This window comes from Oreochromis niloticus, linkage group LG18 (genome assembly GCF_001858045.2).
Source record: "Oreochromis niloticus isolate F11D_XX linkage group LG18, O_niloticus_UMD_NMBU, whole genome shotgun sequence".
In the NCBI taxonomy this organism is placed as follows: domain Eukaryota; kingdom Metazoa; phylum Chordata; class Actinopteri; order Cichliformes; family Cichlidae; genus Oreochromis; species Oreochromis niloticus.
In genome coordinates, this window is record NC_031982.2 from 18634365 (window position 1) to 18650237 (window position 15873).

Genomic DNA, 15873 nt, shown 5'->3' on the forward strand with positions numbered 1-15873 from the left:
AATTAAGTCTGAACAAGTGGTATTGATTATTTCCTTGTCAATGTGCAACAACTGTGTCAGCCAAGGATGTTGATCTCAAGAGTCTTGTTCTCCATTTGCGATACCTTCGTAATCCAATTCTTTTTGATTTCTCTCTCTAGGGTGGAGCAGAGCACAAAATCCCTGTTGTGATATCAAAAATATCAAAGGAGCAGAAAGGTATAATGTCAGGGGGGTTTTTTTCCCCCACTTCCTGTCGTTTTTCCCCTCCTCTTGTTTGTTTCCGTTAAAGCGACTGTTCTCTTTCCAGCTGAACTGTCTGGGCTGCTTTTCATCGGAGACGGCATCCTTCAGGTAACACGCCGCATTAATGCGCGTTTACACAGCTCATCCCACACCGTGAGGTAACACGTTTCCTCGTTCTTTAATAATTCATGCGCCACATGTCCATAAAACTGTGTGGCATAATTATGCATCCCTATAGGCTAATAAAGGTCTTTAATTTGTTGCATCTCTTACAGCCAAAATAAATAAATAAATCGATTAAAGAAAATCTCCCACATGGCAACAGTTTTCGCCGCAGATGTCATAACAATTATTATGCTGGCCCCATTAATCATTTTGAAGATAAAGCTACAGTGATATGATGCCAGCAGTATCATTTAGGCTAACCGTGTTATTGTTGTTTCCAGATAAATGGAATAAATGTCAGGAGCTATCGCCACGAGGAAGTGGTAAGCTGTCAGCTCATATCTCATAGTTTCTCACCACTGCAACAACTCTTTCAACAGCTTATCTTGTCTCACTTCATGATTTGTATCTTTCTGACATGTAAAGCCAATTTTTTTCCTCTTTCATTCCTGCCTAAATTCATCTGTAAGCAATATGTGTGAGTAAGGAGCATAAAACTTGCACTCTGTAAATCCCTTATCTTGGATTTCCATTCTTAGCGAGGCTTTGGCACACCATGTTTCATCACAGCAAGCAATCAGCGAGAAAAACCTCACAGTTTACAGCTCCTGTAAAGAAGACCAAAAAAAATATATTCCCAAGGTTTGTTTGTTTTTTTGCCTTCCAGGTCCAGGTTTTAAGAAATGCTGGTGAAGAAGTGACTCTCACGGTCTCTTTCTTAAAGAAGACTCCAGCCTTTTTGAAACTGCCCCTTTGTGAGGACTGTACATGTGAGAACCCTCTCATTCACCCCGGTATTAGGTCTAAGTACATAATCACTATTACCGCTGTGGAAAATAATTGGCCAAGAGTATTTATAGCTGGTGGGGTTTTTTTTTTTCCTGTCTAGAATTGGTCGCCCTGGAAACAATAAATTTGAGTCGACTTGAGAGAAATAAAAAAAAATACGCCCAGCTCCTGCTCCATTTATTTTGGACTTCCTGTCTTGTTAATCACTGAGTAAAGATGCTGCTTTGAGGAGTAAACTCATCTCAAGCTTCACAAAAGATGCTAGAGACTAAACTGAAGTAATTAACAAAATGGCGGGATTGATTGCTCTCGTATGTCAGAGCTTTATTGTGAGACAGGAAAGCGTTTCATGAAATCCTTTCATTTGCGTATATAGGGCAGGTTGACTGGCCATCCAGCCAGTCAACGGAATACAAATTGGCAGAGAGCTGGAGCCGACTTGAGCAGCAGAACAAAGTAACACGCTTTAGATGATGGCTGTGATTCATTGCTGCTAGAAACCTTGAAATAGACGGGGGTGTAGCTGTGGGTTTATTGTTGTTTTCCTGTGTGCTGCAGGCATCCCCAGTGACCAGAGTAGTGGGACCTCCTCTCCTCTGTGTGATAGTGGCCTGCACTTGAACTACCATCCTAACAACACGGTACTTTTTCATTAGCCTTTCTTTTGATTGGCTGATTCAGTAGCTGTCCTTTTGTAACTACACAGCATCAGCGTTCCCGATGCCAGAAAGTTGTTTCCATGCAACTGTCACTGCTTGCTGATAGCTGGGATGTTCTATCTTTATCTTTTGAGGACGGCAAATCACTTTTAATCTGCAGCTTGTGCTGTCTGTGCATGCGCAACAACCGTATAGTTGCAGTAGGACTCGGGCTCTTTGACATGTGAAAAGCTTCAAATGCTGGAGGTGGGAAAGGGCCATCTCTTCTAACTTCGGTTTCACACTTCTGCAGGACACCCTGTCCTGCTCGTCCTGGCCCACGTCCCCAGGGCTTCGCTGGGAGAAGAGATGGGTGGACCTGCGCCTTATTCCTCTGCTACACTCACGCTTGTCACAGTATATCCCCGGCTCTGACGTTTCCAGGTGAGCTCTGGGACTTCGTGCTGAAGTGTCAGTTTCTTTCTTCTTAAGATGTTAGTGCAGAGATCTCTTACATTTTAAATGCTTGGGGATTTTCAAACAGAGCACACTGCAATGCTCCATCTATAAATAGACTGTGTAGAGTATCCCATTAAACACAGGGAGTTTTCACTCCCCACGATCAGTATTTGGCTGGGTTAACACTTTAACTTATGCCTCACTGGTGCCTTGTGGTTTGGTTGGGTTAGTGAGTAAAGCCAGATTTATGTTCCTCTGCTTGTGTCAGTTTGGGCAACTCTTTGGATATGCAGAGAAAAGGATTATGGTAACTGAACCAAAGAGCCAATAGTTCGTTGCCTGACGCCTGTCTGGAGCAGAAAAGGGACATGATAGTGAAGTTTACCACGAAGCGAAAGAAACTATTTTATATATACAGTAGTACATATACTGTATTTGTAGTTCCAGTTCACAACAGCTGTCTGATGGTGCTTTACAGTGTAAAGTAAAACCCTACAATATTAGAACGAACTCCCACAATCATACAGTCCCCTGTAGGAAACACCCGGTGGCAGCTGTGACTCAGGAGGTAGAAGGTGAAACAGATCATCTACCAGTCGGAAGGTTGGTGGATCGGCTGGCTGCTGTTAAAATACACCTTAAAGTACTCTTGTGGAAGATACTGAACCCCAGATTGTGTGCACCCAAAGCTTGTATTAAGTGCTCAGTTAGAGTAGAAAAGCTCTATATATGTAAGTTCAATAAGGAAGATCTATAATCACTCATCTGCCTGCTTTCCTGGGCTGCCAGTCTGTTCATTACATCACTGCCACTTTCCCACACTATCAAACTCAATGCTGACATCATCTTCTTTGAGCCAATCAGCCTCTACTCTGTGTGGTTTAAATATGTGTTCTCCGTCATTCTTCCTTTCTGGCTCTCATTTGTGAAACCAACCTCCCCATCTCCACCTCACCCGAGTCACTCAGACCTCCATCCAACCTTCATCTTCATCTTCACCACCACCAGTGTCTAGACACTGGGAGGTCCACTCCTAAATCCTGTCACCAATGGGATCTCTTTCCCAGTCTAATCACAGAATAGATTCATTAATTTCTCTTTCGCAATAAATATCTTTAAATCGTCCAAACGATCTCTCCTTATTGAACTGCCAGAGGACTTAACATGTGTTTCTAGAAAGATTTGTATAACACACAGAGACTATCAATTCTCTATCATTAGATGGCATTCCATAAGTGTGAGCAGCTTCACTGTCTGCATCTCTTTATAGTTACTCCTGCAGGTTCCCTTTAAAAAAAAAACTAACTGTGTGAACACAAGCCAGAAACAGAACATGTTATACGACGCCATGCAGCTGCCAATAAATACATTTAAACCTGTAATCTGGGCAGATCACATATGTAACTGTTCTGGTTTTATCTCAATAACTGCATATTGCTGGATATGTTTTTGCATTTATTTTTCATATTGCAGGCACGGCTTTTGGTTTATATTCAAAAAAGAAGTGAACATCAGCTATTCCTTTGGAGCTATAACCTGATTCACATTTAGTCTCTTCCATTTTAATATTTTGAGGTGTTTCATCACCTGAACAGTCCGTTCCAAAAGTAGTGCAGTATTCAAAAAAATTAAAAGAGAGAAAGAAATATAAATTCCCCCCAAACTGTTTTCATATTATGCATGTGGATCGCCTAAACAAGCAAAGTAACTAATTAGTGAGCTTGCACTTAGCTTACGTTGCTAAATTAATTAATTTTGGAAAATTGGACGCTCAGTTTTTCAGGATTCAAGTTATTAAACAGCAGCATTTTTCACCACAGTCAGTTTTGCTTAGTTTGTTATCACAGGAATCCCAGAGGAAGAGTTTCCAGAGCTGGGATGTAATGAACTGTCTCTAATCCCATTTTAAAATAAAAACAGAAACTAAATATCAATGTGTAAAATATTTGAAATCCTCCCCTGATCTTTGGCTTGTGTTTTTTTTACCCTTTCAGGAAAAATGCTTTCCAGGTCATAGCAGTGGATGGTGTTTGCAGTGGAGTTATACAGTTTCCCACAGCAGAAGAATGCTTGGACTGGCTTCAGGCAATCGCAAGCAACATTTCCAGCCTCACCAAGCACAATGTGAGTAAGAAGCAATAACAGTTGTTAGCTCTTGTGGTCCCACATGTAAACCAGCAGGAAATTGGTTTGGGTGTTCATGCAACACGCTTGCAGTTTGTGGATTATCTAACAGTTCCTTTCTGAATGTCACAACATTAAGGGCCGTAGACACGTACTAATGGGCCTTCTCACTACGAATAAAGTTAAATTTTATTCCTGAGTGCTCGAAGTCACAATAACAGCAGCCTCACTGTACTACACTTATTCCTTCCAGCTACCAGTATGCACTCATATTATCTATAATTCATCCAAAAATATTGCATTAAAATGAAACCACAAGGCAGCAAGAAACTGAGAAATGACTGCGTTGTATTCTTTCTCTTATTGTGAATACAATTTCCCAAGCTCTACTTCAGCTTTGTGGAAAACCTGTTTATGTGTTTTCAGATGAGTGGTCATGCTCAGCAGGGGTCTGAAATACCAATACTGCTTAACAAGCTCCATTGCTGCACATCATGGCTCATATATTAAAAATTGATACATTTAACATTTTATATTTAGGTGTATTTTCATTCTTTTCCATGTAGAAACTTCTGGTATTTTTTAGGAATTACTATCTCGGTAGATAAATACATGGCACCGACTGAGCAGCAGTTAAAATCAGGGATTTGTAATTATCATGTGTCCCTTGGCATGGCGGCATGTGTGTGTGTGTGTGTGTGTGTGTGTGTGTGTGTGTGTGAGAGAGAGAGAGGGAGAGAGAGAGTCTTGGGGGGATAATGGAGCCCTGATTAATTGGAGTGGACGAAGTGAGGGACATACTAAACATAACACTGATGACTCACTGCCAGCAGTTTTAACAGTTGAGAATGTATTCCTGTTCTGGCCTGAGTACTTAGTGAAGTGTGTGAGTGAACTGGTAACATACAGTAGATGGATGTGGATTGTGAAGATATCTGCTGAGAGAAAAGACGTCGTACTGAATGACATTAAAAAAAAAGATTGTTTATTTTGACTTTACTCATCAGAAAGTGATCTTACGGTTATTTTTGCAGCTTGTCACTTGTCTTTCCCCTTGGTGATGATTTCTTGTGGTCATCAGTCACATGCTGATGTGACTGAGCAATTCACATCAGCATGTGAATTGCATGTGAATGTGAATGCAGAGAATGTCCAGATGCAGTGTAATATTCCATGTGAGATGGGGTTTTTTAAATTTTCAAAATCTGCACTGATTTGTTCATAAAGCATCACCGACTTCAGCGGTACTGCTGGTGGTGGCCTTGTGTCCTTGAGCGAGATACTAAGCCCCAGATTGCCCTCGATGTTTCCGCCGGTGTGTGAGCTGGTGTGATAGCTTAAGTGCCTGGAAAAAAAAGCACTGTATGACTGTGTGTGGATGGCTAAATGTGGCTCGCAGTGTAAAAATGCTTTAAGTGGTCAGCAAGACTAGAAAGTGTTACACAAATACATGTCCATTCACCACTCACCATGGTCACAAACTGTATTGTTGTTTACACTGCATCATTTACAACCTTTCACTATCGTAGGAGTGAGCAGACTGAGGAAAATACAGTGAAATATTGCACACAAATACATTTAAACTCCACATTAAAAACTATGTGATCATCAATGTGATTACAGTTCATGATGAGAAGATGATGATAAAAGGCTGAGAGTGCAAGCTGTCCAGTTGTTAACACAAATGTCACAAGATGAAGATGGGCTTTAAAAAAGTCAGAGGTTTCCTGTCTTAAAATTGCACTCTGTTTTCTTGGGATTTACAAATCTGTTATACTAACTGAAAGATATAGCCTCGAGGTCTGAATGATAACGCTAGTGGAAGCTGCATTCTTTCTAATGGCCAGCAGGAGGCGACTCATCTGATTAGCAAAAGGAGAAGGTTGCAGTAAGGCTACAAGAAAAGTAGCCCACTACTCACTGGATTTGTTACCTCAGTAAACATTTTCCAGATGATTTATGGTCTCAGTTGCTAATTTCAAAGCGTATTCAAGATAGCGTCGTTTTTTCTTTTTAAATAAAATGTTCCCATTCTTTATAATATCAACAACAAAGTAGGGCGTGCGTATTGTCTTGGCCTTTAGAGCTTTCTGTGAGACAGACTCGTTGAAGATATGCATCTGTCTCTTTTCTCGAACCTAATCAGGTAATTTTGTTGCCTAAACCTAAACTGTAAACATGCTTATGAAGGTGTGGAAATGTCTGTTTGCTGTTTGCTGGTACCCAAGAACACTTTCTTCTAGTCCCCTATTCAGAAGGAGTCACTGCAGTGGGTAGCTCTGCATATTTTCAGTTGAATTAAGTACAATTTTAATTATTATGGTGCCAAATTTACAGCAAGATGTTTTATATTGTAAGGTAAAGACCCTCCAATGATACAGAGAAAACCCCAACAGTAAACACCCCCCTTTTGAGCAAGCAGTGTGATAGTGAAAGCACTATTTGATGCCCTTCCTGACGCAACCCCAAAGGAATTTGTGTCTCCTCACAGCATCAAACCATGGTTGGCACATGTGCAAATCACTATGCTGTCGAGTTACTACATTAAAAATATAAATAAAAATGATCCAAATCAAAAAAATTGTCTTATGGGAAAAATCATGGCTAACTTCTCCTGCTAGTGCTTCAAAACTGTTGAACATAAAGCTTTAGGTGACATCATTGTGACTCCTTTCATGCATGTTTGGGAATCACAAATCTGTGCGAAATCCAAATCCAGATCCAGATGTTGAGATATTTTAGTCTGGAGCAAATCACCAGACCAACATGTCTGCACAGTGTAACTAACCGCACATACTGTAAGTATTAGAGAGTATTACATAACTATTTAATTTGAGTCTTCCAGCTACATTGTGAGTCCAGATACACTTTACCCAGTCAGGGTCTGGCATATTTTAGAATTTGCATAATAATTGTATTTATATTACATGCTAATGTGCTTTGTGGTTTCATCCTGTTGTTATTCCACCACTATAAAACTGATTACGCTCCAGAGACAAATAAAGGATTTATTGATTGGTTGATTGTGCTGCACATCAGCCACAAATTGTCCTACAGAGATTTTAAAAACGCCATAAAACCACCAAACTTATTTGTGGCTTTGCATCGTGAGCTCAAAGTAAATGTTAATAGAGTGATAGACTTAAGAACCAGAGAAAATCATGGAAATGAGACAGAGATATATTAAAATTAAGGCTCTAATGGAGGCCGGGGGTCATCCTTCGCTCGCTTACATTTCAGCTGATCTGTTTGTACTCAAAAACTGAAGCATTCATCACGAAAAAAGTGCCTCCAGTTCTCTGGGCGATGATGGAGGAGGAAATCCACTCAGCACTACACAAATCCCCATAAAGGCTCCGTGATGTTCAGGTCTGGTGACTGGAGAGGCCATCCCGGTGTTCATGAAACCACTCTTGAATTTATTTAGCAGCGCACTTTAAGGCATCATTTGAAGGAGTGTGGAAACATTATGAAGGGAAGTTTTTTTACTCCATTGCTTCTAACAACTCCCACTAGTCAGCTGCACAGCGAAGCAACAGATATCGTAGGCTGAACTCGTCCTGCCGCCTCCCTTCCAAATGTAATTGTGAATCAAATCAGAAGTAAGAATGAGCTTGAATCGTGACTCATTCGTCATGACTCATTTCTTTCTTGTTTACTGCTCCCCACACCAGGTTATGTCTTTGTGCCTTGACCTTGTGGTTTCTTTAGCACAGCTGTGCTTCAGGTTTTCCAGCTCGTTCCAGTATTTTCTGCTGAGACTTGGGCTCAGAGGTGCTGATTCGATTCTGAGGCAATTTTCAAAGCTGTAGCTCAGTGGCATTGAGCAGCTCCACTGTTAAGTGTCTGTCCACCTCTGTCAGAGAGCTGTTCACCTTTCATTATGCAGTTGTTTGGTTTACAGTGTGCTGTCATGAATTTTGAGACCAATTTCCTTAAATTGGAAGGCAATTTAGTTGTTTTTATAACAGTCTAAGACTGAATTGCTCTGTTATTTAGTTGCTAGAAACACCCGAATAAAGCACAAGCACCCAGTGGTGGAAAGCACCAAAGTATATTTATACAAGTACTGTATTTAAATAGTTATACTATATAACTATATGAATATAGGGTGTTTTTGCTGCTGGGCTCATTAGCCTTTGGTGCAGTTCATTTGTGCAGACGTGACCACAACACTTGCACTCATTTGTGGACCAAGCAATCACCAAAAGACCCTTTGGAGGAGGTGGTCTTAGTGCGGTTACAAACAAACTCCAAAGTGGTTTATTTCAGGTGAGAATGTGATCTAAGCCTGATTCAACCCAACTACCAGGTGTACGCTATCCTGTTGCCAGGTATGCTTTCCAACCCATACCTGGCAACATGTGGAAGAGTATCATAGCTGTGCAGAGCACATAAACTGTACCAACTACCAGTAAAATGAAGGGCTCACTTGATATTCGCTAGTCCAGAACACAGCACCTTCTTCCTGTACTTACTTTTGCTGCTCCCGCCTGAGACAGATCTGCCCAATAACAGGACTTGAGCGTTCTCATGTGGTGTGTAGTGGCACATTTTGATTCACTTATGAGAGTTTTCTCTGTGTGAAAAGAAACCAACCCACAAGAAAAACCTGCAACTTTACAAACTGATCAGCTGATTTAAATTACAGGTGTGAAAATGCCCTCAAAGAAAGGGTCCAAGTACTCCTTTCACCACTGCCAGCTCCTGTTGTGACATAGGGTGTTTTTAGCCTCTTTAAACATTGCTTTGTTTTCCCCCTTGGTGTGGTTCATTTGTACAGATCTGGGCACAGTAATCATACTCGGGTAAAGACCAGAAAAACTGTACTGAGTCTGTTTGAAGGAGGTGTTCTCAGTTCTCAGAGTGCAAGCTCCAGAGCAGTTTGTTTGTTTTGCCTCAGGTGCCTGAAATATCACACAGATAAATAAAAACTCATTAGGAGTAAATTATCCATGTTTTCCACTAATCCAGAATATAGTTCCTTCTTCTTGTGTTTACTTTTGTGGCTCCTGCCTCAGACACATCCAGCCAGTAAGCAGACTGGTTATTCGTGACGCACGTTGGTTCACTTGGAGTTCACTTGGAGTTTTCTTTGTGCGAAAAGAAACCAAACAATGAGAAAAATCTGCAAGTTCACAAGCTCATCAACTCATTGGGAGCAGAATGAACAAACTATAGGTGTGAAAACGCCACCTCCAGGGCGCCCACAAACTTCAGTCAAACTTCTCCTGTTTGTATTTTTAGATACGGTGAAATGTGCACAAGCTCCTGCAAAACTTGAAAAACCAAACCCTTCAGAATTTCCTAATTTGTGTTAGAACAGGATAGACCTGCCATCTGAACAAACCCACCGTCACTGCTCACATATATTCAAACCCGGCTCACATCCTGACAGTTCATCTTCTGGAAAAAAAAAAAAAAAAAAAATCTTGTTTTCTCTCTGGACCCAAACTTCAGCTACATCTCACAGTAAGCTGCTGCGACATTTTCCTCCTTCTATAGGAGGACGGCATGAGGACCGGACAGCTTAATTTGCTGTTCAGCTCCTAAGGAAGAGTTATTTTGATAGTAAAGTGTGGATTAGGTGCAAGTGATACCTGTGATCTGAGGAGAATGTTTTAATTTAAAGGCTGACTGCTCACTCTGTAGTCCCCCCGCTTTTATTACCACAGAGAGAATGGATTTTAAAAAAAGGATTTCTTTTAGGAACAGCCTCGGGTCCTTGTGGAAATGACTCTATCTCATTTTGAAATTTGCATGCTTTGACTAAATGAAGTAGCTCAAACCGTTTTCCTTCAGTGCCGTGGTTAATATGTTAGCACGGAAAGTGTAATTCATGTTTATTTATTCTTGGAAGCTTTGTCACTGATTGGGAGGCCTCGTGGGGTCCTGCAAATATGTCAACCTTGTCAGCTGTGTCTGATTGTTAGCAGGAGATATTTTAATGACTTATTGACATTCTCATTAAATTTCACAGGTGAAGAAGATTAACCGGAATTTTCCAGTTAACCAGCAGGTAAGATGTTTTTCCTCATGCAGCGGTTGCGTCTTAAGATCTTCATTTTGCGTTGTCTGGCATTCATTTCATCCTTATCCTGAAAATCAGAAGTAAATATAACCAGTCAAGAAAAATAAATAAATTAAAAAGAAGCCATCTATTGCAGCACAAGAAGAGCGTTTGCATCATTTTTGTCCATCCACTGAGACATGATCAGAAAACTGTTTAAGTGCTTTCAGCCAGTTAACTCGCAGAGCGTCATCTTTCATTTAAAACACCACAGCGAGGATCTTCTCTGTTACTTTTTCAATCTGGTTTTCTGACCCACAAAGAGACATGAATCCACTTGACAATTCATTCAAGAAATTAAACAACGTGAGACGTGTTTGTCCCAAATCTTTCACTTGCTTGCAAATTCTTAAAAAAAACATAAAAAACCAAAAACCTGCAAAAAGAAAAGCAAACAAACAATTTTCTCTTGGCGCAATCAACCTGTGGCTTCCTGAAGAGTGATGCTATGATATGTTTAATATCTGAACTGATGTCTTGCAGCACTGCCGATAGAGGCTTTGCTTTCTTTTTCTTCATTTCCCCGTGCGTCTAGCTGCTTGTCCTTGTTGCGAGTGCTAAATTACAAAGCGTTTGCTGGGGTAGGCAAAAGAATGAAGTACACACATCAGCCACAACATTAAAACAGACAAAGTAACATCACATGAATGTCAGGACCCAGAGTTTCCCAGCAGAGCGCTGCACCGTAGCAAAAAGACCAACATCACCTGCCGGTGGTTTTAATCTCGTGGCTGATGGCCGTGTGTCATCATGAATCAGTGTCAGTTTTCTCTGTAACTTTCCTCACCCACACACATCACATGTAATTGTTTTGGTCAGACTACAATATAAAGGACTGAAAAGGTGTACTTGTGTAATTGGACACATAAACAGATCCGTAAGGTGTGAAAAATTAAACTTTCGGGTAAATTTTTTGACTCACATTAATAAATTTTAAACTAATTCATCAGAGAAGAAAAAAAATGCACTAATGCAATCAAATACTATAGCTTTACAGGTGATATGAAGCTATGGTCAAATATATTTCAGTTCAGTTCAATTCAATAGTTTATTGTCCCACAAGGCAAATTAGGTGAACAACAGGGGCCACGACAACTAACACCTGCAGCAGGTCGCTACAAAAGCTCAATGATGGCCCCTTATTAAATATAACCCCTAAAGTCTTGTGTCTGCTTAAAGCAATGGGACAAAATGCTATAAACTATTTATTAAATGCTGTTTTTAAAAGCTTAATAGGTAACTAAACCTGTCATACTGCAGTATTAAACACCTGTAGGCCTTGTAGACCTTTGTGGGCAAATCTAATAAACTGTTGCTTTCTAATATTGTGTTTTTATATGTTTACTTTGTGACCGTAATTTATAAGGTTTTTCAGTCTTTTGGGAAAAAAAGAAAGACTTCTGATTTCCAATCCTAAAAGAAAAGTTTGTAATTTTAGTAAATTCACTTATTCGCAGTCCTTTCTGAGACTCTGATTTCACTCTCTGTGCTAAACGTGAAGCTACCACCCTCAGCATTGAGACAGGAAATTGGGAAAAGGATCGTCTTTCCAAAAATAACAAAATCCTACAACATCTCTAAATCTTAATGATTAATACCTTGTAGCTTATGTGTTTAATCTTTCCAAAAAAACACAGTGTAAAACAACAAGCCAGCGTCTTTCGCGAGAATTACGTGTCACACATATAACACTGGTCGGCACCAGGCAGAGTGTGGACCCAAATGCAGGATTTAGAAGCAGAATTTAACTCAAAACAGCTTTATTGCTGTTTTGAGTTAAATTCACTAAAATGCAAAAACTAAGATAGAGCTGGAGTCAAAAATGCGAGAGACTCAGAATCTAAGAGGAAACAGGTAAAAGGAAACATGCAGCTCGAGAGGATGACATGACAAAGAACTGAGGACTTAAACAAGGCAGAGTGGAAAGACCTGATAAATCATTTCTTAAAACCAAAACAAATCATGAACTCAGAAAGAGCTCAAAACCCTGAGTCCAAAATGCAGGGACCCTGAAAACCAGTCACCAGTTTGTTCACTGATTTTGGCCAATTTGGTAATTCTGAAGTGGGTTATTTATAATAACTGATAATTTGGTACTTTATTTTTGGATGTTTATTAAAATAATAACATGTTCTATTTGCTTTTAAGAAATTATAGCGTTAGCCTTGTGAGACGTTGGCAACTCTAGGTTCAGGGTGTACTCCTTCATTGAGTCCTACGTGTGTTTGTATAAACGACTAAAAATTAAAAGTAGCATACAGTACTTTGCTCAAAAATAAAACATATAGCATAAAACATATAATAGCTTTAAAATAGTAAAAGTGTGGGGTTAGCCAGTTTTAATCGCATTTTGACTATAACCCAGCAACAGATAAACAAAGCCAGCAAATAAATTTATGTTAGCAAAACAAATTAATTTAAAGGCAGGGGCTGTTTGTGTTGGGAAATTGTTTTGTAAAGTGAAAAAACTTCAATTACTTCAATAAAAGCTACAATCCTACTTAAGTAGCTTAATAGTGCACAGGTCGCATATTCAAAACATATTTAAAGTAGCTAAAGTAAATGTTTTAATTAGGCGGAAGGACTGAGCCATATACGCAATATTTACTGAATATTGAATTACTGACATGTAAATCTTCATATTGCTGCAGTTGATGACTGATTTTAATCACTTATATTGTTGTTGATCTGTTATAATACATTTAACAGCAAAATAAAAAGTAATTAAAGCTTCCAAAATAAAAGCAGTATAACGTGGAAATCAAACCTCGTTAAAGTACTTAGAGCTAATATGCTCCGTTCTAATGACGTTGGAAATCACAAGATTAACAGTACTCTAATCTGGTGCTTTAGTGGGAAGAATACACCAAGTAATATTTCAGGGGGGCTGGTGCCACCCCATGGTGGGGTTCTGGGAACACCCTTGAACATAGACATACTTTTTTTTAGAAGTTTTTTAAAAGGTTTTTTTTTTTTAACACTGCTATTTTCCATTTCATCTAATTTTTTGTGAAAGCCACAGGAAACCAAAGGGAGATGGGAGAAAGAGCTGATGTAGCTGTGGAGCCACATGTTTGAGACACCTGAGCTCAACTAAAAATAGATTTTAATTTAAATCTTTTGTTATTAAAGGATCATAAAACCCATAAAGTTTATTCAACTTTAATATTAGATCAGTATTTCTCTAAAAGACTACAGTACACAGCTTTTATGACTACTGCACAAGCTAAAGGCTCCAATTGAGCCATTTGTACTCGGTCAAATATAGCAGCACCGAATAACCACTAAACTAAACTGACTAAAGTCTGTTTTTAGAGCTTTTCAACAACTATTTAGTAGATTTTACAGAGTGGCATAAAATAAAATGCCTTTTTCTTGTTGTATTTACCCTCTGATAGATTATCTACATGGGCTGGGTTGACGAGAAGGAGCAGGACTCCGTTCAGGACCGAATGTATTCACCAAAGTTCCTCGCTTTGAGGGGTTCCTCCCTCTTCAAGTTTTCAGCACCTCCTGTAAGTTTTCCTGCCAGCGTCCGCATTTGAATGGATCTCATTCAGCTCCATCGGGAGATTTTCATTTGAGGCTAATATATTGTTTAGGGAGAAAATGCTTAGGCAAAAAGGAAGCAGCTCACTCATAATCATTTGTGCTGCATTGATCTTTCACTTGATTGATGGCGATCATTAAATCTGTTTACATTCTGCCAGCCACTTAGGTGATTATGACAAGAGGGATAAGCTGTCGATGGTCCGGGAGATGAGAAAAGATTGATAGATAACTGAAATTGCCTTCTCAATGTGAATGTGCTGATATAAATGGAAAATGCTAATGTGAATAGATGGTGGGATGTAGGAGCCTGCCTATTCAGCAGTGAGGACCAGATTCTTTATTGTTGAAGTTACCTGTGACAAATATTTCCATTCACGTGGCAAGGAGACAGCTGAATCCGACAACCATTCATCAATAACTGTGGACACAAATGGCTATTGTACGGTCATGTTTTAGAAATCTGTGGATGGGCACGGCAAGCCTCGAGGGCTTTGGATTTCAAACATTTCTACGAAAGTATAAAGAGTATAGGTTGGTGGCTTCTTTTTTGTAGACTTTTCAAAACCAAAAATGTAAACGTTAAAGTGTAAAAGATTGATAAATGAGTTTATCTGTTGAGTTATTACCTAAAGTGTAACCTCGGATTTGTACTAAAATACATAACATTAACCAACTGTTTTATATCAGTGGGTAAAAGATTACAGTAAAACAATTCTTGCTCAGTACAACAGACTATATAAGCTTTTTAGAGCCAGCATGATGTTACTTATTAGTATTACTGCTTCTGTAGGAATCTATAGGGTAAGTAGGAGCCAGGTGCTGCTAAACAATTAACTGATCATCAGCAATGCCAGTCTTCCCAGGAGTGGATGTTCCTGCAAATTTACTACATGATAAGACCGTGCAATGCTCAGAGAAACTGCAAAAAAATGTTCATGACAGTACAATTAGAAAAACACTGAATAAGTATGAAAGGGGGAAGCCTCTGTTCTCTAAAAGAACATGGCAGCTTTAGGTGTGCAAAGTTGCATTTGAACAAACTCCAAGACTTCTGGGACAATGTCCAAAGTGGAGACATTACCCACAATGTGCAACATCACCATATCAGCACAAACACCTCATACTGACTGTGAAGCACGGCGGTGGAGGGGTGATGATTTGGGTACCCTGCAGTCGCTGAGTCATCATGAACACCAGTGTGACTCTAGAAGCTAAAGTTTGTCCTGTTACACTGGATCATGTAACAGGACAGGGATCCCAATCACATCAGCAAATCTAATACAGGATGGCTGAAAAATGGCCAAGTCAATATCCATGTGTCTTTCTGTTGTAAGCTTTCTATGGGGATTGGCTCTCTTTTGGAGATAGCCTCAAGTGGTCATTAGAGGAACTGCAGTTTTTGGATTCATATAGTTATATTAGTTATATAGTAAATATAGTTGCTCTTTATTCAATTTTATATTTCAAGAATGAAAGGCAAACTTATCTTTATGTTGTCCTGACATTGATTTTTTTTGCAAATAACTGCAATATTATTTAAAAGTATTTCTACCAAAGCAAATACATTCCTCAAATAAAATATGAAAATTGGATGTGACATTTTCAGGTGACAACATGGGACTGGACGAGAGCAGAGAAAAGCTTTACTGTGTACGAGATAATGTGCAAGATTTTAAAGGTACGTCGGTCCTTCTTTTAATCTGCTTCCCTAAACATTTACAGAAGCATCTCTCACACTGGATACACCGAGAATACTAAGTAGCAAACTGAATCTGAGGAATGCCCTTATATAACTCACTTATTAATTTGCATGTGTTCTTTTCCAGTCCCACAGAGACACTCAAGGTTCAC

At 39.5% G+C, this 15873-nt stretch overlaps 1 protein-coding gene across 3 annotated transcripts in view; it reads left to right on the plus strand.

The window, feature by feature from the left end:
• sntg1 (syntrophin, gamma 1) overlaps window positions 1-15873 on the plus strand; it is a 38805-nt gene that overhangs the window by 17146 nt on the left and 5786 nt on the right. For 2 of the 3 annotated variants that reach the window (XM_005476417.4, XM_005476416.4), the window contains 10 exons: window positions 141-198; window positions 290-333; window positions 672-713; window positions 1058-1184; window positions 1738-1820; window positions 2131-2261; window positions 4271-4400; window positions 10381-10419; window positions 13869-13985; window positions 15629-15700. In XM_005476417.4, coding sequence (XP_005476474.1) covers window positions 141-198; window positions 290-333; window positions 672-713; window positions 1058-1184; window positions 1738-1820; window positions 2131-2261; window positions 4271-4400; window positions 10381-10419; window positions 13869-13985; window positions 15629-15700 — 843 coding nt within the window. The remainder of the gene's footprint in view (window positions 1-140; window positions 199-289; window positions 334-671; window positions 714-1057; window positions 1185-1737; window positions 1821-2130; window positions 2262-4270; window positions 4401-10380; window positions 10420-13868; window positions 13986-15628; window positions 15701-15873) is intronic. The other variant, XM_003437868.5, reaches the window with a different exon arrangement.